The following is a 25388-nucleotide window of genomic DNA, read 5'->3' as shown; positions in this document are numbered from 1 at the left end:
ATTCTCTGTGTTCTAAGCAATGCTTTATACTTGTTTAAACATTTTTTGAAGTTTGATTATATGTTTATATAATATCTATTTGTAATAAATTATTTTAAGGAAATAAATCTTTCCAGCAATAATTTATGTAGCCTTACATTTTTTCTTTGTTCCGGCTAGATGTGATTCTGGCCCTTTGTTCCCTTAAGAGTCATATTATGTTTATTTTATGGAAGATATCATTATAATTATGCTATCAACATACAATATTTCTTTACTTTGATACCTTCTGCTTACCTTTCTTAGAAATTAATCAAGATGTTTAATTGCTTATTTATGTGCAGTTTAGTTGAGTTATTATTGTATTGAATAGGGGAAACAACACTTTTTTGCTCTAATACCTTCTTGAATTATTGTAATTAAAAAATTGAGAAGAGTGGTTTAATGCATTTTAAGTGAAACAGAACTTTTTATTTAATATATCTTGAAAGGAAAAAAGAAACCTTTCCTCTCAGTTAAATTAGAGATAAAGAAAGGGGAAAGAAATTGAGATGCTCTTTTATAAATAGCCTTTTTAAATAAGTGCTACTTTTGTGTCTCTGGTCGGAAAACATACAGTGTTTTAGTAGTGTAAAATAAGGGACAAATGACCTAAAATGTGTCATTTGCCCCTTCTTTGACACACTCCAGGTAGTCTAAATTTTGCTTAAATTCTTAGAAGAAAGCAGGTATTAGCAACATCCCTTCCTTGTTCTTGCAACAGCTTTGTCAACACACTACAACTGCCATATTTCTCTTTTTCTCTGCTCCAGCTTTTACTGAGACAACAGCTTCTTCTCACTTTCAGAAAAAAATTTATAATAGTTTTTCTTAGTTGGAGAGGCTGGCTATCCTATATTAAATGATTTCCCCTTTAGATTTCTTTTGTTATCCTATAATAGGGTCTTCCACATCTTAAATTGTACATTTTGTTTGTTTTAAAGTTTTCATTTAAGTTTTTGCTTAAAATTAGTTTTGATGACTTTATATAAATAATAAATATGTTGCTGATGAAAGCGTGCACCTCAGATGAGACTTGAACCCATTGGCCGGGACTCAAACCCAGCCAGAGCCCAGACTGGGACTGGAACCCACGGGCTGGGACTCGAACCCAGCCAGAACCCAGATTAGGACTTGAACCCATGGGCTGGGACTCGAACCCAGCCAGAACCCAGATTAGGACTTGAACCCATGGGCTGGGACTCAAACCTGGCCAGAACCCAGATTGGGGCTTGAATCCACGATCTTTTAATTGAGAGCACACTTGGTCTCAGGACTTAGTGAACCTCAGGTTCTTGATATCTCATTGCAGAAAGAATTCAGTGAGAGACAAAGTGATAGATAAGAAGTGGATTTATTTAGAGAGAAACACACTCCACAGACAGAGTGTGGGCCATCTCAGAAGGCAAGAGTCCCCAAAATACAGCGTGGTTAGTTTTTATGGGCTGGGTAATTTCATAGGCTAATGAGTGGGTGGATTATTCCAACTATTTCAGGGAAGGGGCGAAGATTTCCAGGAATAGGGCCACTGTCCACTTTTTGACCTTTTATGGTTGGCCTCAAAACTGTCATGGCGCTGGTGGGTGTGTCATTTAGCATGCTAATGTATTAAAAAGAGCTGTGATGAGGCTCAAGGTCCACTGGAAGTCGAGTATTCTACCATCTTGGACCTAGCTTGTTTTAACCAGTTTTTGTCATGTCCTATGGCTATGTCATTCTTTTAAAGGTTGTGCCCTTCCCCCTTACCTCCTGTTTCACTGAGGCAATTGTTTATTTTTTCACACTATGTCATCTCTATGAGGACCCTGGGAGTGGAGGTGGAGACCTCTCTAGTGTTATTATTGGGAATAGTTGTCTTCTCTGAGCAGCTGATTTGTTTTCATCTTCATCTATGCTAAGGTTTTCACTTGTTTCAGTTAACACAACTCATCCTTCTAAAAACAATTTATGTCTTTGTTATTTACCTTATTTTATCTATCATTAGACTACTTTCCTGATCTTTTAAAGAATTCAGATTAATTTAGTTATAATTAACAAACAAAACTGTAAAATATTCATCACGGTGACCCAACACATGTATATTCTTTTCCTGATTTTTAAGAAGAGGAATTATTTCTGCAGTGTCTCCAGAGGATTTAATCTTCTTCCCTTTGTTCTCTATTCTCGGTTATGGCAGAGAAAAATCATGGGCCATTCTTACATTGTGAGAGTTTTGTCCAGGGCAACAGTTTAAGAGAACAAAATAGGTTATGAAGTTGACTATGAGTGTCTCCCCTGTTGAATCTTTAAAATATTATTCTTCAATGAATTAACTATAGCAGGCCTCCTACTTATAAAAAGGTAGTATTCTTATACTACCTTTTTGAAATTCAGAATCAGTTTTTGCATAGAAACAATATTGTAAGTAGGGATTATGAAATCAGGGTAATTCACAGAAGCCTGGCCCATAATATAAACTGTAATCAAACCAAATAGAATTATAATTAATTTAATATAGTAAAAACTTATATTCTTTTGTATGTAGATACTTGTGAAAAACCTACTATAGACTTGTACAAATTTGGGGTAGACATTTCAGATACTTTCAAGAGCTTTTGGATTGATGATACTGTCTGTCAAGTCTAATTTAATTTTTAAAATATCAAGTGAAACAGAAACTTCTTTTAAATATATTCTTCAGATTTCTTGACAGCTGTATTTGTGCATTCTATGAAAACAGTCATTGAGATGGGATCAACAGTTGGGTCCTTTTATCTTTGTAAAAGTTAGTAGCGCTGTTACAAGTATAGGTAAAAAAGAAAATGTTACTTTTACCAAGCATCATTTGTAATATATTACTGTAAATAATAAAATGTATGTTTAATACAATATCTGAATATGTTAATTCTAAAGTGATATATTCTCTAAATTATAGTGTAAACTAAGACTACTTATATATAACATATAATCTATAGGTGGTTTCCATCCTATGTAAAGTACTTATACATGATATAAGCTAGCCCACAGCAATTATTTAATTTGTCCCATCTTGAAATACTCTATGCTTATATTAATGTTTTAGTCTATTTTTCATTCCAAGAATATAATATTTTAGCCACATTAGGCATTTAATACCTTTCCAACTAGCCTGTAGGAACTTATTGACATTTTGCCCCCCAAAAAGTATGTATGTATGTATGTATGTGTATATATATATATATATATATACACACATATATTTAATAATAATATGTATTATTCTTTGCAGGGGGAAGTGTAGTAAAAGGGGTAGGAAGGGAAGAAATTTTATGACGAGAACTGTGAAACCATTAAGATCATATCTGTGTAATCCTTTTCCCCCTTTCTCTCCTGTCTTCATTACTTCTGAGGGATTAAGGGTGAGGACAGTTGGAGTGAAGAAGCTAGGGAATGTGGGGAAAGTTCAGCAAGCCAGTTGAGGAATGTGTATGTATGAATGTTAGGCAGGGAGTACAGAGGCAGCTAGATCCCTATTCATTTCTCCAGTTACTTACATTCCAGAAAATACTCCATCAAGGTTGAAAACCTGTGTCTTTATTAATAACTTGTCTGCTCTGTAAGCAATGAGAACTTTGGCCTAGAGAGTACTTTTTCTCAGTGGTGCAGTCCTGCCAACCCTGGCTGGCAGCAACAGGGCTGGAGTTCTTTAGAGTGCTCTGAAAGGAGTTAATATAAAGTTAGATTATTGTTTGGATGTTTGTAACTTTGATATTTTGATTTATGAAATTAGGAGTGCTTAAATACAGAACTCAAGTGGAAATGCTAGTGACCAAAATATCAGAAGGTTATATCTGAAAATGTTCTAAATTTTAGTCAGGAATGTTCATATTCTGCATATAAGCCTTTTACTTTATTCTAAATGTATCATGCTTTTAATGCTAATAACTAAAACCAATAAGAAAAAATAACTTCTTGTATGTAATTTATGACAATATTTTGCAAGCCTAACCCATCAAATATACGTTATTTTAGCCTCACATGTTTTAAATCAGTGACTTTTTTACAGTTAAACTGTACTTCCAAATGTCTATTTTCTGATTTCCAAGGAATAATAAAAAGCATGGTTCGAGAGCATTGTAATGTTAAAGTTGATCTAGCAGTCAATTTGTTTTCATTGCAACTCTTTAATTGCTATTTGTCTAGGGGATAGTGATCCTAGAAGAATGTCGACTTCCAAAAGACATTTTGAAAAAGCAAATCCAATTCGCAGACCAAGCTGTTTCATTAAACACTACAGGGAATCCCCAGATTCCTCAGGAGAGTCAAGATCCTTTACCAGAGCAAGATTTTGAAATGTCACCAAGTAGCCCAACACTACTTCTTCGCAATATAGAAAAACAGGTAATGTGAAGTAAGAGTAAAGTGTGAGTGGCATCAAAATGACTTTCAATTGATTTTATAAGCTCTTCAAATAAACGTGTGTCTCTGCTTAAGATATTGGTTATTAAAGTTGGCCGTTTGACATTAAATACAATTAAAATATTTAGTATATATAGTCTCTATTATAATATTGATATAATTAAAGTTATTTAAATATAATATGTGGGACTTCCCCAGTGACGCAGTGGTTGAGACTCCATGCTGCCAATGTTGGGGGCCTGGGTTTGATCCCTGGTCAGGGAACTAGATCCCACATGCATGCCACAACTGGGGAGCCCACGTGCCACAACTAAGGAGCCCGCCAGCTGCAGCTAAGACCCTACACAACCAAATAATAAATAAATTTTTAAAATATTAAAATAAATTAAATAAATAAATATAATATGTAAAGTGTTGGTACATAGCTATAGGGTGATAACTCATTTATACTAAGGTTGGAAAATCTTGTTTTCTAACAAAATAGCTTATCATTGGACTTTTCTCATGGGGAAAGAACAGTGGTACCACTTAATAGGTCTGAATGGGGTGTTTGATTAATCTATTGATAGAAAGTTTTAGTGAAAGATAACATTAGAATATAGATTCTTTCATTAAAAAATGATCATGGAAATAGAGAGTCTAATAAACTCCTAATAAATTACTTTGACTCCAAAGCTTTTCCTGGTATTTAAATCCTCTTACGGATGATTCCAGAAGTTTAATTATTCTGTCCTATATTTATCCTTTGAAATCAAAACATTTTTTGCAAGATTAATATTTAAAATTTATTTCATGTTATTTATAAAACTTAAATGAAGAAGAGTTTACATATATAATAGCCAAAATATCAAATGTATAGAAATAGACAAGAAATATGAAGGTATTTTATAAAAAAATAAATATCAACTGCATTACATAAAATAAGAATAATTGAGTCATAACTTGTACTTGAATAGGAAAACACATCACTGCAAATCACAGTAAATTTATTAACCCAATGTGAACTTAGTAAAAAAATAGCACTAAGACTTTTTTGAAAGCTGATTGTTGATACTAATATCTACAAAATAGTAAATGTGCAAAAACGTAGATACATTTAAAATACTGAATGTAATATAAATCAAATATTTTATTTGGTAAGCAGACTAATCAAAAAACTAAGGAAATAGAAAAAATATTAGCCATTTATTTTAATGTAGACTTTGGTGGCTCTTAAACAAACCTGGCTTTCTAAGAGTTTGTTAACTTGCAACCAGATTGAATCTGCCAGAATATACTCAGTTGGGACCACAGCTGCATGATTACATTATTCCAATGGGTAATATGTATTCTCATCCCTGCCCACATTTAATTTTTCTGTTGTTGTTGTTGTAGTTGTTTTTTTTTTTCTGACATACATTGTGAAATAATATAGTACCAGATTACTACTGTCTTAATCCTGGTAAGTCAGAATGTGGAGTAACTTCTCCCACCCCATATTTGTTAAGTTTGCAATTGCCTAGAGTTTTTCTTAATTTTCCAATTTCCAATGCATTGTCAAAATACTATTATGAATATTTTATAATTCAGAAAGTTATTTTGTAATTATCTGGTGTTAAACTGTAATGCACTTTACCATATAAGTGGTGTTTTAAATCAATACTGATTATATTCCTCTTCCCTCTTTTTTTTCCCTCCCCTCATCCCTTAGGATCAGTACCTTTTCAGTTTGATCCTAGTTATTTCACACGAATAACGTGAGCACTTGATCAGTAGACCTTTGACTCTTTTTACCTGTAGGTCACTACTTATCCTTTGGAAAGAGTTTTCTTGTATTTTTTTCCTTCTTTTTGTTTAATATTTATTTATTTTATTTATGTATTTAATTTATTTTTTTGGCTGTGTCGGGTCTTAGCTGCGGCTTGCAGGGTCTTCGTTGAGGCACGCAGGATCTTTGGATGTGGCACGCAGTCTCTTCCTTGCGGTGCTCGGGCTTCTCTCTAGTTGTGGCATGCGGGTTTTTTTTTTTTCTGTAGTTGCAGGGCATGGGCTCCAGGGTGCATGGGCTCTGTAGTTGTGGCCCGTGGGCTCCAGAGTGCATGGGCTCTGTAGCTTGTGGCAGGTGGGCTCTCTCGTTGAGGTATGCGAGCTCAGTAGTTGTAGCACGCGGGCTTAGTTACCCCCCAACATGTGGGATCTTAGTTCCCCCACCAGGGATCGAACCCGCTTCCCCTGCATTGTAAGGCAGATTCTTTACCACTGGACCGCCAGGGAAGTCCCTCTTGTATTTTTTCTTTCTCCTTGGTAGCACCAGTTTGTTTGGTTGGACCTGAGTTCACATCAGAACTGGCTAGTTTGCCGGGCCCAGGGCAAAATGAAATTATACAGCCCTTTGTTAAAAAGTTTTAAGTTTTAAGCCAGTGACAGCAGAACATTAACCAAACATGGGATCCTTCTGAGTGCAGCCCCATGTTACTGCACAGGTTGCTCACCTATGAAGGTGGCCTTGGGTATCATGTTCATTTTAAGTCCCATTGCTGACAGGAGTGTCAGAGGCTTTGGGAGGGAAAGGAACCAGGAGTTGTGAGAATACTAATGGCTCTAGACATGGAGAGGAAAAGGATGCAGAAAAGGGCAGCACCAATCACTTGTAGAGGTCATTTATAAATTACCTGTGAACAGGTAATGTGCTCTTGAAACACATGCTAATAATGTTTTTATAGGCCAATTAAAAATTAAGTTGTTTTCAAATACTCATTAAAGAAGACAGTCTAGGGGTGAGTAAATGGAAGAAGGGGTGGCAAGCCTGATATTACACATATTTTTTTAAAATATAATCTATTGGTATATAACTGTTTGCCTGCCGTAGTGGAACTTGAGTATAGATCAGGTAATCCTTTGACTTGATTAAATTTACTGTTAGAGGAATGTTTTGCTTACCAAACTTATTTATGTTCCTCAAAAACAACTAAAGAGTTGGCAGTTAAGATATAAAGGCACTATTGGGTTGTAGACTGATATGTGTTTTAAAAAATAACATTGATTCATAGTATTAATGCATACTTCCATTATTAGATAATATATTTTGTTCATAAATTGAAAGGCGACATTATTTTAGAACTTCAGATAATTTAAAATAAATTTCACACAGGTATATTTACATTAGAAACCTCATTATAAATAGCTAGTAAATGTTTTGACTTTTAAAGTTGATTTTTTTTTCAGAGTTCAAATTATGCCTCTCCTAATTTTACTTTTATATTCATTTTTACCGTGAATTTTCTATCCCAAATATGGACTCAAGTATATGAGGTTTTCTTGGGCAGGAGTGGGGTGGTTGTTAGGGTAAAGCTGGAGGTTGGTTGTGACGCTGTCACTCTGGACCAATTATTCACACATACTGATTAGCGACCTCCAACGGCTAAGAAGATTTTTAGATATTTTTGGAGGTGGAACAATGAGAAGAGTGTACTCTATAAATTTCTTTGTATGACCAAATTAATGAATACTTGATAGATTGATAAAGAGTGTATTGGTGATTTTGAAAACTAACTTTAATCTAAAAATGTATAATAATTTAAAAAATAAAGTCATTAGATATGTATTATTTTTCAAGAAAATAAGTGGTGAAAACATTTCAGGGTCTTCTTCATGGAAGACTTTTTGAAGAGTTCAAATATTATATTTAGCTCTATCATATTCTCTAGTCTCATTTCTAATAGCATGTTATTTGTTTCATACAAATAGAGTTGCAAAATAATTATTCCATATGCCCTCGTATTTTAGAATAGAATATCCTTCAGTTAATAAAACAGTGAAATATGTCTATATATTTTTAAAATATAGTCACACTATACTAAGTAAGAAAACCAGATTTTAGAAAATTGATGCAGCATAATTTACTTAAAAGGATGTGTGTGTGCATGTGTGCATACACTCATGCTCACATATATTCAAAATAAAAAGTTTCTTCTTGGGGTATGGATATATACCAAGATATTAGCAATGGTTTTCTCTGTGAAATATGATTACAGGTTATTTTCTTTTCATTTTTGAAACCTCTTCATACTTTCCCTTTTTTCTACAATGAACTACGATGGATTACATGTGTAATGAAAAATGTTGTTATCCTTTTGTAGAAGTGTACTCTTTTCCATTGATGTGGTTTATGCTTATTATAATTGTTGTATGTGACTGTTTTGAGAATAATATAATATTTATTGTTTATTACAAATATCTTACATATAAGTTTGGGATAAGGGTCAATGAAAATTTGGGGTACCTGAAAAAACTGGTATATTCAAATTAGGAAAAATACTGAGAAGCAGTATGGTATAGGATTCAAGCCTAAGTTTGAATCCTAGCTCCATTTCTTACCAATTTTATAATCCATGATCGAGCTGCTTAATCTGTCTTTGCTTCAGCTTCCTCATCTGTAATTGATTTTAATAGTAGTAGTATCAGTAGTTCTAATATTATCTACTTTGCAAGTTGGTTGTAAAGATTAGAAATAGTCTATGTTTAGTGCTTAGTATAGTACCTGGCACATAGTGAGCACTTAATAAATTATAGCTATGAGTTTGTTATTATTAATTTGGCTGCATCAAAGAAAATATTTATGTAGATTCTATCAGCTGAGCTTAAATGTTATAGAGGATAGGATGAGTAGACAAAAGAACTGAAGCAAAAAATGATATGAAAAAAAGGTACTTTAAAATGTAGATTTATTTATAATAATGGAAAAATCAGTAATGGTGTAAATTGTCTTTGTAGAGTAAAATATTTACTAAAACATAAACATTTACTTGTTTCATGAGAAGTTAAACTTTAATAGGCACTAAAGGTCTGAGATTTAGCCATATTCCTTGCTTAGCAGTAGTAAAAGATTTACTGTTTTCTTGCAGAGCGCACAGTTGACTGAGATCATCAGCAGTTTGATTGCCCCTCTCAACTTGTCCCCAATGTCATCACCCCTCTCCTCTAAATCCTGTAGCCGTAAATGTCTGGCTAATGGCATTTCCAGGAGGTAGGTGTCAGTGGGATAGTTTTGCTTCGAAATTTGGCTTTGCTTATTTTGTTTTTATTTTGTTTTGATCTTTTGAGTATTATAGCTTCTTTTTTCTTCTTAAGCATTATTAGAGTACAATCAATAAATCATGGATACATTTTTAGATAACATCAAACTTTTATAACTAAGGGAACTATAAACCTGAGAATGAGGGATAAAGCTTTCCAGGAAGTTTCTAAATTTTTATAATGTTTCTAAAAATGAAAAACAGTGATACCATTTGCTACAGAAATACTGCCATATTTAATATACCTTCCATTTTATACATTTTATAGTCTTCAGCTCCATACTGCCCTTGCAATACATTTTAAGAGTGAAAGACCCTACATATAGTTTGGGCATGGAAGATTGATTGGTAGATATCATCCATAAAATTCAGCTTAAGTTTTACTCATGTTGTAAATGAGTCATTTTGGTGGGTATTTTTTGTTTTGTTTTGTTTTTATTTTGGCCGCGCTGCACAGCATGTGGAATCTTAGTTCCCTGACCAGGGATCGAACCCGCACCCCCTACATTAGGAGCAGGGAGTCTCACTCACTGGACCGCTAGGAAAGTTCCCCTAAAATGAGTCATTTTGTATCTCAGCTTTTATAAGGTAAATTTTTTACTAAATGTAATTAATATAATAATTCCTATAATCCTTAGCAATTTATTATATCATGTTAGCAAAAAATATAGATATTATGAATCCTCTTTTGGGAACAACATTTTTCTTTATTTTGCTTACATTTCTCTTTGAATCTATCCTTTTAAAGATGCAGTTAGAATTTAAAAAGCTACTAGAATATTACTTTGTGTGTGCATCTAATTTTTTTTTCAAATAAAATTGCAGTGAGGGCTTCTTTGCTTTAAGTACCATAAAAGGACTAAGTGTAATTTAGTATCAGAAATATTTATGTTAATAATTATATGATTTATTATTAAATTAAAAAATAAAACAAGAAAGGAAGATTCATACCATGGTAAAAATTATGTGAGTAGCTATCAGCTTCTTAATGAGACTAGTGGATATAAACTAAGTCTTAAAATAAAAATGCTGTTATTTTTATTTCTAATTTATTATTTTGAAAGTCTAATTTTTAATACTTTTACAGTTTTGTTTGTACTGGGTCACGTTTACATTGTTCTATTATGGAAACAATTATTCTACTGGTTTTGCTTTATTTTTGTTAACTTTATATTCATTCCTTATAACACTGATGATTCACTTTGAAAGGAAAGATTCTCATATGTTATACAGGATAACTATAATATCTTCATTTATGAGAACATTTCCTCATTAAGAAAGTCATAATTACAAGTTGAGCCATTAAACACCATCAGATTGTGATTTTGGGCTAAGTCAATTTTAGGTAATATTTTATTTACCTAACTAGGCATTACACTATTATACATATACATGTGTGTGTGTGTGAGTGTGTGTGTGTGTGAGTGTGTGTGTGTGTGTACTAATTTTCATTTTAATGTACTTACCTATATTTTTGGTCATTTATTCACAAAGTATTTATTGCATAACTGTTTGCTGTATGCCATATAGTCAAAGTCCTAGGAATACAATGATGAAGACAAAATCTCCACTTTTAAATAGCTTACAGTCTAGTAGATGAACCATGTCATTGTTTAAACTAACATATAATAATAATAGAAATGTGTGCAGTTGTTTGAATATTTGGTTTAAATAACTGTCATAGTTGAAAAACATACCTCATAAAGATATATAAATCCAAATGAGAGACCAGAACCAAGATGGTGGAGTAGAAGGACGTGCTCTCACTCCCTCTTGTGAGAACACCAGAATCACAACTAGCTGCTGGACAGTCATTGACAGGAAGACACTGGCACTCACCAAAAAAGATACCCCACATCCAAACACAAAGGAGAAGCCACAATGAGACGGTAGGAGGGGAACAATCACAGTAAAATCAAATCCCATAACTGGTGGGTGGGTGACTCACAGACTGGAGAACACTTATACCACAAAAGTGCACCCACTGGAGTGAAGGTTCTGAACCCCACGTCAGGCTTCCCAACCAGGGGTTCCAGCAACGGGAGGAGGAATTCCTAGAGAATCAGACTTCGAAGCCTAGTGGGATTTGATTGCAGGACTTCAACAGGACTGGGGGAAACAGAGACCCCACTCTTGGAGGGCACACAAAAAGTAGTGTGCGCATCAGGACCCAGAGGAAGGAGCAGTGACCCCAGGGGAGACAACCAGACCTACCTGCTAGTGTTGAAGGGTCTCCTGCAGAGGTGGGGGGTGGCTGTGGCTCACCGTGGGGACGACGACACTGGCAGCAGAAGATCTGGGAAGTACTCCTTGGCATGAGCCCTCCCAGAGTCTGCCATTACCCCACCAAAGAGCCCAGATAGGCTCCAGTGTTGGGTTGCCTCAGGCCAAACAACCAACAGGGAGGAAACCCAGCCCCACCCATCAGCACTCAAGCGGATTAAAGTTTTACTGTGCTCTGCCCACCAGAGCAACAGCCAGCTTTACCCACCACCAGTCCCTCCCATCAGGAAACCTACACAAGCCTCTTAGATAGCCTCATCCACCAGAGGGCAGACAGCAGAAGCAAGAAGAACTACAATCCTGCAGCCTGTGGATCAAAAACCACATTCACAGAAAGATAGACAAGATGAAAAGGCAGAGGGCTATGTACCAGATGAAGGAACAAGATAAAACCCCAGAAAAACAACTAAATGAAGTGGAGATAAACAACCTCCCAGAAAAAGAATTCAGAATAATGATAGTGAAGATGATATAGGACCTTGGAAAACCAATGGAGGCAAAGATCGAGAAGATGCAAGAAATGTTTAGCAAACACCTAGAAGAATTAAAGAACAAACAAAGAGATGAACAATACAATAACTGAAATGAAAACTATGCTAGAAGGAATCAGTAGCAGAATAACTGAGGCAGAAGAACGGATAAGTGACCTGGAAGACAGAATGGTGGAATTCACTGCTGTGGAACAGAATAAAGAAAAAGGAATGAAAAGAAATGAAGACAGCCTAAGAGACCTCTGGGAAAACATTAAACGCAACAACATTTGCATTATAGGGGTCCCAGAAGGAGAAGAGAGAGGAAGGACCCAAGAAAATATTTGAAGAGATTATAGTTGAAAACTTCCCTAACATGGGAAAGGAAATACCCACCCAAGTACAGGAAGTGCAGCGAGTCCCATACAGGATAAACCCAAGGAGAAACAGGCAGAGACACATAGTAATCAAATTGGCAAAAATCAAAGACAAAGAAAAATTATTGAAAGCAGCAAGGGAAAAACGAGAAATACCATACAAGGGAACTCCCATAAGGTTAACAGCTGATTTCTCAGCAGAAACTTTACAACACAGTAGGGAGTTGCATGATATATTTAAAGTGATGAAAGAGAAGAAGCTAGAACCAAGATTACTCTACCCGGCAAGGATCTCATTCAGATTCGATGGAGAAATCAAAAGCTTTACAGACAAGAAAAAGCTAAGAGAATTCAGCACCACCAAACCACCAAACCCGTTCTACAACGAATGCTAAAAGAACTTCTCTAAGTGCAAAACACAAGAGAAGAAAAGGACCTACAAAAACAAACCCAAAACATTAAGGAAATGGTCATAGGAACATACATATAATTACCTTAAACGTGAATGGGTTAAATGCTCCAACCAAAAGACACAGGCTTGCTGAATGGATACAAAAACAAGACCCATATACATGCTGTCTACAGGATATCCACTTCAGACCTGCAGACACATACAGACTGAAAGTGAGGGGATGGAAAAAGATATTCCATGCAAGTGGAAATCAAAAGAAAGCTGGAGTAGCAATACTCATATCTGATAAAATAGACTTTAAAATAAAGAATATTACAAGAGACAAGGAAGGACACTACATAATGATGAAAGGATCAATCCAAGAAGACGATATAACAATTATAAATATATATGCACCCAACATAGAAGCACGTTGATAAATAAGGCAACTACTAACAGCTCTAAAAGAGGAAATCGAAGGTAACACAATAATAGTGGGGGACTTTAACACCTCACTTACACCAATGGACAGATCATCCAAAATGAAAATAAATAAGGAAACAGAAGCTTTAAATGACACAATAGACCAGATAGATTTAGTTGATATTTATAGGACATTCCATCCAAAAACAGCAGGATTACACTTTCTTCTCAAGTGCGCACGGAACATTCTCCACGAATGTGATACAATGATACAATGATACAATGATACAATGTGATCTCCACGATAGATCACATCTTGGGTCACAAATCAAGCCTCAGTAAATTTAAGAAAATTAGAATCATATCAAGCATCTTTTCTGACCAAAATGCTATGAGATTAGAAATCAGTTACAGGGGGAAAAACGTAAAAAACACAAACACGTGGAGGCTAAACAATACGTTACTAAATAACCAAAAGATCACTGAAGAAATCAAAGAGGAAATCAAAAAATACCTAGAGACAAATGACAATGAAAACACGACGATCCAAAACCTATGGGATGCAGCAAAAGCAGCTCTAAGAGGGAAGTTTGTAGCTATACAAGCCTACCTCAAGAAACGAGAAAAATCTCAAATAAACAATCTAACCTTACACCTAAAGGAACTAGAGAAAGAAGAACAAACAAAACCCAAAGTTAGCAGGAGGAAAGAAATCGCAAAGATCAGAGCAGAAATAAATGAAATAGAAACAAAGACAACAATAGCAAAGATCAACAAAACTAAAAGCTGGTTCTTTGAGAAGATAAACAAAATTGATAAACCATTAGCCAGACTCATCAAGAAAAAGAGGGAGAGGACTCAAATCAGTAAAATTAGAAATGAAAAAGGAGAAGTTACAACAGGCACCACAGAAATACAAAGCATCGTAAGAGACTACTACAAGCAACTCTATGCCAATAAAATGGACAACCTGGAAGAAATGGGCAAATTCTTAGAAAGATATAACCTTCCAAGACTGAATCAGGAAGAAATAGAAAATATGAACAGACCAATCACAAGTAATGAAATTGAAACTGTGATTAAAAATCTTCCAACAAACAAAAGTCCAGGACCAGATGGCTTCATAGGTGAATTCTGTCAAACATTTAGAGAAGAGCTAAGACCCATCCTTCTCAAACTCTTCCAAAAAATTGTAGAGGAAGGAAAACTCCCAAACTCATTCTATGAGGCCACCATCACCCTGATACCAAAACCAGACAAAGATACAACAAAGAAAGAAAATTACACACCAATATCACTGATGAATATAGATGCAAAAATCCTCAACAAAATACTAGCAAACAGAATCCAACAACACATTGAAAGGATCATACACCATGTTCAAGTGGGTTTTATCCCAGGGATGCAAGGATTCTTCAATATACCCAAATCAATCAATGTGATACATCATATTAACAAATTGAAGAATAAAAAGCATATGATCATCTCAATAGATGCAGGAAAAGCTTTTGACAAAATGCAACACCCATTTATGATCAAAACTCTCTAGAAAGTGGGCATAGAACCTCAACATAATAAAGGCCATATATGACAAACCCACAGCAAACATCATTCTCAATGGTGAAAAACTAAAAGCATTTCCTCTAAGATCAGGAACAAACAAGAATGTCCACTCTCACCACTATTATTCAGCATAGTTTTGGAAGTCCTAGCCACGGCAATCAGAGAAGAAAAAGAAAAAGAAGGAATCCAAATTGGAAAAGGAGAAGTAAAACTGTCACTGTTTGCAGATGACATGATACTATACATAGAGAATCCTAAAAATGCCACCAGAAAACTACTAGAGCTAATCAGCGAATTTGGTAAAGTTGCAGGGTACAAAATTAATGCACAGAAATCTCTTGCATTCCTTTACACTTATGAAGAAAAATCTTAAAGGTAAATTAAGGAAACACTCCCATTTTCTACTGCAACAAAAAGAATAAAATACCTAGGAATAAACCTACCTAGGGAGACAAAAGACCTGTATGCAGAAAACTATAAGACCCTGATGAAAGAAATTAAAGATGATACCAACAGATGAAGAGATATACCATGTTCTTTGATTGGAAGAATCAATATTGTGAAAATGACTCTACTACCCAAAGCAATCTACAGATTCAATGCAATCCCTATCAAATTACCAATGACATTTTTTACAGAACTAGAACAAAAATACTTAAAATTTGTATGGAGACACAAAAGACCCCGAATAGCCAAAGCAGCCTTTAGGGAAAAATATGGAGCTGTAGGAATCAGACTCCCTGACTTCAGACGATACTACAAAGCTACAGTAATCAAGACAGTATGGTACTGGCACAAAAACAGAAACACAGATCAATGGAACAAGATAGAAAGCCCAGAATAAACCCATGCACCTATGGTCAACTAATCTGCGACAAAGGAGGCAAGGATATATAATGGGGAAAAGACAGTCTCTTCAATAAGTGGTGCTGGGAAAACTGGACAGCTACATGTAAAAGAATGAAATTGGAACTCTCCCTAACACCATACACAAAAATAAACTCAAAATGGAATCGAGACCTAAATGTAAGACCAAACACTATACAACTCTTAGAGGAAAACATAGGAGGAACACTCTTTGACATAAATCACAGCAAGATCTTCTTTGATCCACCTCCTAGAGTAATGGAAATTAAAAAGATAAGCAAATGGGACCTAATGAAACTTCAAAGCTTTTGCACAGGAAAGGAAACCATAAACAAGACAGAAAGAGAACCCTCAGAATGGCAGAAAATATTTGCAAACGAATCAACGGACAAAGGATTAATTTCCAAAATATATAAACAGCTCATGCAGCTCAATATTAAGGAAACAAGCAACCCAATACAAAAATGGGCAGAAGACCTAAATAGACATTTCTCCAAAGAAGACATACAGATTGACAAGAAGTCCATGAAAAGCTGTTCAACATCACTAATTATTAGAGCAATGCAAATCAAAACTTCAATGAGGCATCACCTCACACCAGTTAGGATGGGCATCATAAGAAAATCTATAAACAACAAATGCTGGAGAGGGTGTGGAGAAAAGGGAACCCTCTTGCACTGTTGGTAGGAATGTAAATTGATACAGCCACTATGGAGAACAGTATGGATGTTCCTTAAAAAACCAAAAATAGAATTACCATATGATCCAGCAATCCCACTACTGGGCATATTCCCAGAGAAAACTATAATTCAAAAAGACACATGCACCCCAGTGTTCATTGCAGCACTATTTGCAATAGCCAGGTCATGGAAGCAACCTAAATGCCCATCAGACGAATGGATAAAGACAGACACATGGCTAAAGAAGAAGTGTTAGATATATACAATGGAATATTACTCAGCCTTAAAAAGGAATGAAATTGGGTCATTTGTTGAGACGTGGATGGATCTAGAGACTGTTATACAGAGTGAAGTAAGTCAGAAAGAGATAAACAAATATCGTATCTTAACACATGTATGTGGAACCTAGAGAAATGGTACAGATGAACTGGTTTTCAGGGCAGAAGTTAAGACACAGATGTAGAGAACAAATGTATGGACACCAAGGGGGTAAAGCCGTGGGAGAGTGGGGTTGGTGGTGTGATGAATTGGGCGATTGGAATTGACATGTATATACTGATGTGTATAAAATTGATGACTAATAAGAACCTACTGTATTAAAAAAAATTAAATTAAATTAAAAAAATAATTCCAAATGAAAGAAATGTACCATTGGCTGTATTTACTAAATCATGATACTTTTTCAGTCCTATCTACTAATAATCAAAGGTTCTTGTTGAAATCAACTAGTAACTGCCATCTTTCCTGATGTTAAGTAGTCGTTCGTACAAACTAATTTGGAAGTTTATAGCAGTTTTAAAACCTACTAAAATTCTTTGATAGATTTAAGAGCAAATAAAAATTCATCCTCCAGTTTTTTGAAGTGTGCTGACATATGTGTTTTAATTAATTTTATTCATTTCACTAATGTATTTATTTTTGACAACAGTCAAGATTTTTTCCAAATCCTTTGTACATAACATGAATTTTTTTCAAAAAGCACTTATTTTCACATTTGCTATCAAAATATAATATTTCCCTTGAAGGAAAGATTGTATTTATTTTCTAACATTTGCTAGAAAATGTAATACAGCTACCTTTCATCAACTCGGAAGGGTGAGAAAATGTAGAATGTTAGAGTTTTTTAAATGTATAATTGATCTTTAAGTTTAATAAGTCTTGGTACCAGGTAATAAGCAAACTGTTATGTGTAACAAAAGATTTGGGGGATATTCCAGGTCTCATTAAAATTTTTGTAAAAAATTCTATTTATGATAATATATACCATAATATACAAATATATTTAACCAGGAACCTAGAAACTGGAATATATTACAGATAAGAGAGTAATAACACTGAAGGAAAAGTAGAAAATTTTGAAGATATGTGGTTGTTGTGTCCAATGTCAAAGAGAGGTACTAAAATATATCTCTTGGTTTTGTCAGTTATAAATTGAGACCTTAGCAAGAATGTGTAGTTGCATGACAGAGAGATGAGAGTGGGTTAAGGGAATGGGAGATGAAATAGAGAGGAGTCAAGATTATATTTTTAAGGCTGCTCACTGTAAAGGCTGTAATAAAATGTATGTACAACGTCAAGGAAGGTGTTTTTTGTTTTTAAGATGGAAGAAATGTAAGCATCTTTATTAAAATAAAGAGAAGGGAAAGAGCTAGAGATGGGAAATGTAGAGATACATACCACAAAATTATGGTGGGACCTTATGACAGGAGAAATCTACTTGTTCCTTGAAAGTGGAGTGAAAGAGATTAAAATGGATATAGATGCAGTTGTTTATAAAGTGACTATAGCTAAATTAAAAGTAGGAAAGGGGCTGAAGGAGTTTGGTAAAGGTTTGGATAGACATTGACAAGTAAAACACAGCCCTTTCCCTGTGTTTTCCTCTATTCCCTTCCTTATTCAGTAGCAGAGAAGCCTGCCCCTGAAGAAGGATGGTATGTGATTTCTAAGGGGTTTTTTTTTGTTTTTTTTTTAGTATCTTAACTATATTGTGAAAAGTACATGATATTTGTAAAACTATTAAAGTATTATTTAATTGAATTTTTAATAAAATAAATGCATAGTAGTGAAATTCTATAAATTTAACAGATTATTCTACATTACTCATATTTAAGAATGTTACCATAGATTTTGAAAATTAATAGGATATATAATTTCACATTATAGTAATATATGAAAAAGTTTTGATTTAGGGATATCTGTATTGAAGCAGTGTGAAATTTATTTATTTATGAACCTTTTGACTCTGGGAGTAAAATGGCAAATGAGGCCTAGTTTTATTTCTTGTATCTTTCTGTTTTTTCCAATATTATTGTTATTTTTTTTCTTTACATATAGTTTTATATGAACGAAACATCTTTCAAACTTAAAGCTTTTCAGGAGTAAGGGCTTAGTCTAATGTTATTCAAGCTTGATACTTAACCACAAAGCACTTTCTGAAGATATCCTATTAAGCATATAAATAGTATTCATTGTATGTATTTAAGTAAACGTGAAGGTAAGAAAATTCATCATTTGAGAATTTTTAAAATTCAGGTAAAATGTACATACCATAAAATTTACCATTTTAACCATTTTTGAGTTTAGTGGCATTGGGTAATTCACATTTTTGTCAGTAGTTGCCATCCTCCATCTCCAGAACTTTTTTCATCTTCCTGAATTGAAACTTTATATCCATTACATAATAACTCCACATTCTTCCTTCTTCCCAGTTCTTAGCAACCACCATTCTACTTTATATCTCTACGAATTCGACTACTCTAGGTACCTCATATAAGTGAAATCATACAGTATTTATCCTTTTGTGACTGCCTTATTTCACTTAACATAAAGTTGTCAAGGTTCATCCATATTGTAGCTTGTGTCAACATTCCCTTTTTAAAGGAATAAAATTCTGTTTTATGTATAGACCTTTTTTTTAAACTTTAAATCAGTTTATTGACATAGTAACACAACACACTTGCCTCCCTGACCCCCCCATCCCCCTCACCCAATCTAGATCTCTCCCACTTCCTTCTCCCTTAGAACAAGCTGTTCAGTGAAAACAGAAAAGGGCAGACCACTTCTGCATCCCCAGTCCCATGCCTAAGCCCTGTGGAGCAGGTCTCAGGCACTACTCAGAACCTGTTAGGGAGGGAGGGGGAAAGTTAGCACTAGACTCAGCTAGGCAGAGGCATCCAATCCCCAAGAACAGATTCCCCCACAGCACCCAGGCCCTGAGTTGCTATTTTATTGGGACCAATTTTGTTTATCCATTGATCCTTGTATGAACATTTGGGTTGCTTCCTCCACCTTTTGGCTAGTGTGAATAATGCTTCTATGAACATGGGTATACAAATATTTGTTTGAGTTCCAGCTTTTTATTTTTTGGATATGTACCCAGAAGGGGAATTGGGGAATTGAATAAGAGTTTTTGTAATTGTTTACTTAGAAAATGAGAAATTATTGAATGTCGTTAATGATATTTCTAAGCCAAAATCTTAACAAAAGCAAGAACCCAGAAAAGTAAACAAAGCACAGCAATCTACTTTGTCTGAGGCCAAATTCCGTCAAAATTAAGTTGAGGTTTTGATAGCTTTCTGGGGAAAGAGAAAAATCAAAGCCAAATCCAGGAAAATCAAGTGAAGTTTTAATAGCTTATGGGGTTAGAAGATGATAAATCAAAGCCCATGGCTTTGCCTATAGTAGAGCGATAAAATGAAATCCTGCCTATATTTAGCTGAGATCACCTTCCTCCAGGAGCTACACCTTCACAGTAGATGTAAATAAGAAAGAAAACTGATTCCCTTTCCTGAACCCTCCTACACTGTTGGTGGGAATATAAATTGGTGCAGCCACTATGGAAAACAGTATGGAGTTTCCTTAAAAAACTAAAAATAGAGTTGCCATATAATCCAGCAATCCCACTCCTGGGCATATATCCAGAGAAAAACTCTAATCTGAAAAAATTCATGCACCCCAGCGTTCATAGCAGCACTATTTACAATACATGTAATACAAATACAAGCCAAAACATGGAAGCAACTTAAATGCCCATCAGTAGATGAATGCATATGTTTACAATAACCAGGACATGGAAGCAACCTAAGTGTCCACCAACAGATGAATGGATAAAGAAGTTGTGGCATGTGTGTACAATGGAATATTACTCAGCCATAAAAAGAAATGGAATTGAGTTATTTGTGGTGAGGTGGATGGACCTAGAGTCTGTCATACAGAGTGAAGAGTGTCAGAAAGACAAAAACAAATACCATCTGCTAACACATATATATGGAATCTAAAAAAAAAAAAAAATGGTCATGAAGAACCTAGGGGCAAGATGGGAATAAAGACACAGACCTACTAGAGAATGGACTTGAGGATATGGGGAGGGGGAAGGGTAAGCTGGGACAAAGTGAGGGAGTTGCATGGACATATATACACTAGCAAATGAAAATAGATAACTAGTGGGAAGCAGCCACATAGCACAGGGAGATCAGCTCGGTGCTTTGTGACCACCTAGAGGGGTGGGATAGGGAGGGTGGGAGGGAGGGAGACACAAAAGGGAAGAGATATGGGGACATATGTATATGTATAAGTGATTCACTTTGTTATAAAGCAGAAACTAACACACCATTGTAAAGCAATTATACTCCAATAGAGATGTTAAAAAAAATAGACGAATGGATAAAGAGGATGTTGTATGTGTATATATATATACATATACATATACATACAGTGGAATGCTACTCAGCCATTAAAGAATGAAATAATGCTATTTATGGCAACATGGATGGACCTAGAGATTATTATACTAAGTGAAGTAAGTCAGACAGAAAGACAAATACCATATATCATCACTTTTATGTGGGATCTAAAATATGATACAAATGAACTTATTTACAAAACAGAAACAGACTCACAAACACAGAAAACAAACTTATGGTTACCAAAGGGGAAAGGGGTGGGAAAGAGCTAAATTAGGAATTGGGGATTAGTATATACAAACTACTATATATAAAATAGATAAACAACAAGGTCCTACTGTATAGCCCAGGGAACTATATTCAATATACTATAATAAACCATAATAGAAAAGAATATGGAAAAGAATATATATTCATATTCTTTTTCATATCCTTTGCTGTACACCAGCAACTGACACAACCTTGTAAATCAACTATACTTCAATTAAAAAAAAAAACTGTTTCCCTTTTCCCATTCCTGGGGCACCATGGGGAGAGTTGCCTTGGTGCTGAGCACAGCAGAAGATAAAATTAAAAAAGCAAACCTACTTTGAGATAGTGTGACCATGATGGGGACTTTGACATGGATTTTCAGTCCAAATTTGTATCAATGAGTCATCCAAGGAATGCCTAGTTTAAAATGGTTCTAGAATGGATGACACTACAATGGTTCTAGAATGGATGATGGCAGAGGCAAATGCAGATTCTCTCTAGAGGAAGGCACCTTCTTTCTTAGGCCCAGGAAATCCTCATGAATAATTTTTCAAGAGCAGTGATCAGCACACAGTCAAATATAATCAAACATGAGGACACAGGGCAAAGACAGTAAGAATAAGGAGAAAATAACAGCAAAAGCAGATCATAAAGTTTTCAGATATTCCAATTATCAAATGCTGATTATTTAAAAAACAGTGCTTATTCTGATTTTAGAAATAAAAGAGGCTTAAAAATACCTGCAGGGAAGAATCTATAAAAGTGACTAGCACATTTGAAAAAGGTCCAAAACTTCTGAAAAATGCTGAAATTAAAAACCAAGTGAGTTTGGCAGCACTGTGGACACAATTGGAGACAGAATTCATAATGTAAAAGATAGATTAGAAGAAAAGTTACAGAATGTAGGAAGAGAGACAAAACAATGGAAAATACAAGAGTCATTTAAAAATGTGGAGAACATGGACTTACCTCGTGGTCCCGTGGTTAAGACTCCATGCTTCCACTGCAGGGGGCATGGGTTCAATTCCTGGTTGGGGAACTAAGATCCCACATGCCACCAGGTGTAGCCAATAAAAACAAAATATGGAGACTATATTGAGCAGGTCTAATATGAGACTTAATTAGCGGCCTGGAAGATGAGATAGAGACTGGAGCAGAAGCAATAGTTGAGGAGGTATTGGATGAAAAGTTACCTGATCTGACGAAAGACATCACATTCAGGAAGTCAAACACAGATTCCTGAGCAGGACAAATAAAAAGAAGTATACCCCTAGAAATAGAGAGGAAGTGTGGGGGGGAAAAGCAAAAACAGAAACAAATGGAATATCTAAAAGCAACAGTCGGGGCAGGAAAGGAGGAAGACATTACCTTAATTGAAGCCAGAGTTCAGCTGACAGCTGACTTCTCAAGAGTAATAATAGGAGCCAGAGTACAGTGAAATGATATCTTCATCGTGTTGAAAGAAAATAACTGTCTATCTAGAAATTCTATACTCAGAGAAAACATCTTTCAAGTCTGGCCTTGAAACACAATTGTTTTCAGACAAAGCAAAACTGAGAGTGTGTCACCAGTAGACTCTAATTAATGATAACCATAAAGGGAGTGTTTCAGGCAGTGGAAAGTGATGATCCTTTTGAGAGATGCAAGAAGGGATGAAGAACAAATAATATGGTAATAACTATATGGTTATATGTGAACAAACAGTAGAAAATATGTCTAGTAGGGTTAAAAAAATTCCATGGCAACAACAGCATATAGGCCAGGAGGAAGGTAAATGGATTTAAATTATTCTCAGGAGGCTGGTAAAAGTACAGAAGTTCCTTGACTTACAATGGTCAGACTTACAGTTTTTCAACTTTATGATGGTGCTAAAGTGATATGTATTCAGTAGAAACTGTATGTCAAATTTTGAATTTGGATCTTTTCCTGGTCTAGTGATATGTGGCATGATAATCTCTTGTGATGCTGGGCAGTGGCAACAAGCTGCAGCTCCCAGACAGCCACAAATCATGAGGGTAAACAGCCAATATACTTACTTTCTGCACCCATGCAACTATTCCATTTTTCACTTTCAGTATAGTATTCAATAAGTTACATGAGGTATTCAACATTTTATTATAAAATAGTCTTTGTGTTAGGTGATTTTACCTCACTGTAGGCTAATATCAGTATTCTGAGCATGTTTAAGGTAGTCTAGGCTAAGCTATGATGTTTGGGATTATATGCATTTTTGACTTAAAATATTTTCAATTTACAATGGGTTTATCAGGATGTAACCCCATCATAATTTGAGAAAGATCTGTACTGATTTAACTTTTGATGTTTCTACATTAAGTATGATGGAGAGGTCCACATGTGGCAGGGGTTTCTTAGGTGCTGATAATGTTCCTTTTCTTGACCTGAGTGGTAATTATGGGACAGTGGAGGAGTAGGTGAGGTATTGCTTCATATATACAAGTTACACATACCTTCTCAAAAGATAAATGTTTTATGTACTTAACTATAGGTATCTTATATTTTACAATAAAAAAGTTAAAATAAGGTAAAAATTGTACACTTCAAAAAGGATAAATAGAAAATACAATTTCTAGTACTACGTTGTTAAAATTATAACCATAAAATACCAAAATTTTAAGGTAGAAGTAGGAATGTGATATTTAATTTGTTGAAAGTGAAACAAAGAGAATTAAATCTCACTTCAATGTTACCTTAAAAGTTACTGGTAGAGACTGATCCAGTTATTGGTTTCATTATGGTATCTAAATATTGATATTCTCTTCTAAAAATTTTGTAAAGTCTTAACCAACATTTGACAGTCATTAAGTCTACACTGTAACCCAGCTTCTACAATTCTATCATCTTAAATGGCACATGTTTTATCTACTAAAATGTAGTATATCACTCATCAGGTCATCAACTAAGAGTTTTAAGTATGTCTTGCAGTAAACATACCAGCTACTGGGAGACAGTATATAATATATATTAAAATTGTGGATATATTTCTTTCAGATCCTTAGCAGGGTACTGGTCATTGATTTACAACTATTCTTACTCTTTTAAAGAAGTACTTCAAAGTGGCCAGAGTTACGATAAGTATTTGAGGGCATATGTAGAGCCTTACAGGCCAGCTATTACTGAAGACACCTGTCACATAGGTACTAGGAGTCACTGAGGTACCACCTATTTTTCCTTCATATCTCTTGGGAAGATAAAAGGTTGCTGACTTGTTTTTGGTCTACCTAATTTGTTTGGGACTCTGTAAACCCAGATAAACACACTGTTGGATTTTATTCTCATTACACTAAACATACCTTCTCAAAAGACCATCTTGGGCATTTAATCTCCTTCTTCCCCCCTAGAAGGTTTTAACTTTTGTTAATTCTTAATTATAGTCGGTTTTAATTTAGTGGTTTTTGGGTTACTTGAGATTTTGGAAGTATACCCTTTTTACATATACTTTTTGTTTTGACATTTTGTGACCTTGAGCAAGTCAGTTAATCTCTTTACATCTCACTTTTTTTTTATCCTAAATTTACTGGAATACAAATATTTTGTAAAGTAGTTTCTAATGCTAATATTCTTCAATTAAATGCTTATTTGTAAGGAATTCCATTTTTTCAAACAAATTAAAAATAAAAACAAAAAGGTCTCAATACAGCCTAAAATGTATATCTTTTTGTAACATCACCATTGTGCTTTGCTTTTGATGTTTTATGTTAGCTTAAATCTAGAGATTTAGTGAATAAAGCAAAATTACTATACTCAACATATCTTAGTAACTTTAAAGGATAATCTAGAAGTTATTATGCAAAGAAGTACCCAAGACAGTAGGAGAAATGATAATTCTATTCAAATGTTAAAAACTTTCATATAAGCCATTGGGAAGAATTGTTTAAGTAAAATTTATTACACATTGCCTTTCTTGGATGATACTGAACTTAATTCAGTTTT

The 25388-nt window shown here is 34.7% G+C and overlaps 1 protein-coding gene across 1 annotated transcript in view; it reads left to right on the top strand.

Annotated features, from left to right (window-relative positions):
- Positions 1 to 25388, top strand: part of KANSL1L (KAT8 regulatory NSL complex subunit 1 like) — a 145816-nt gene that overhangs the window by 58233 nt on the left and 62195 nt on the right. The window contains 2 exon segments of the mRNA XM_079925208.1: positions 4180 to 4377; positions 9279 to 9400. Coding sequence (XP_079781334.1) covers positions 4180 to 4377; positions 9279 to 9400 — 320 coding nt within the window.

The sequence above is a fragment of the Stenella coeruleoalba genome (genome assembly GCF_951394435.1).
Source record: "Stenella coeruleoalba genome assembly, chromosome: 6".
In the NCBI taxonomy this organism is placed as follows: domain Eukaryota; kingdom Metazoa; phylum Chordata; class Mammalia; order Artiodactyla; family Delphinidae; genus Stenella; species Stenella coeruleoalba.
Note: the sequence above shows the minus strand (reverse complement) of the source record. Positions and strands in the feature narration are given on the sequence as shown.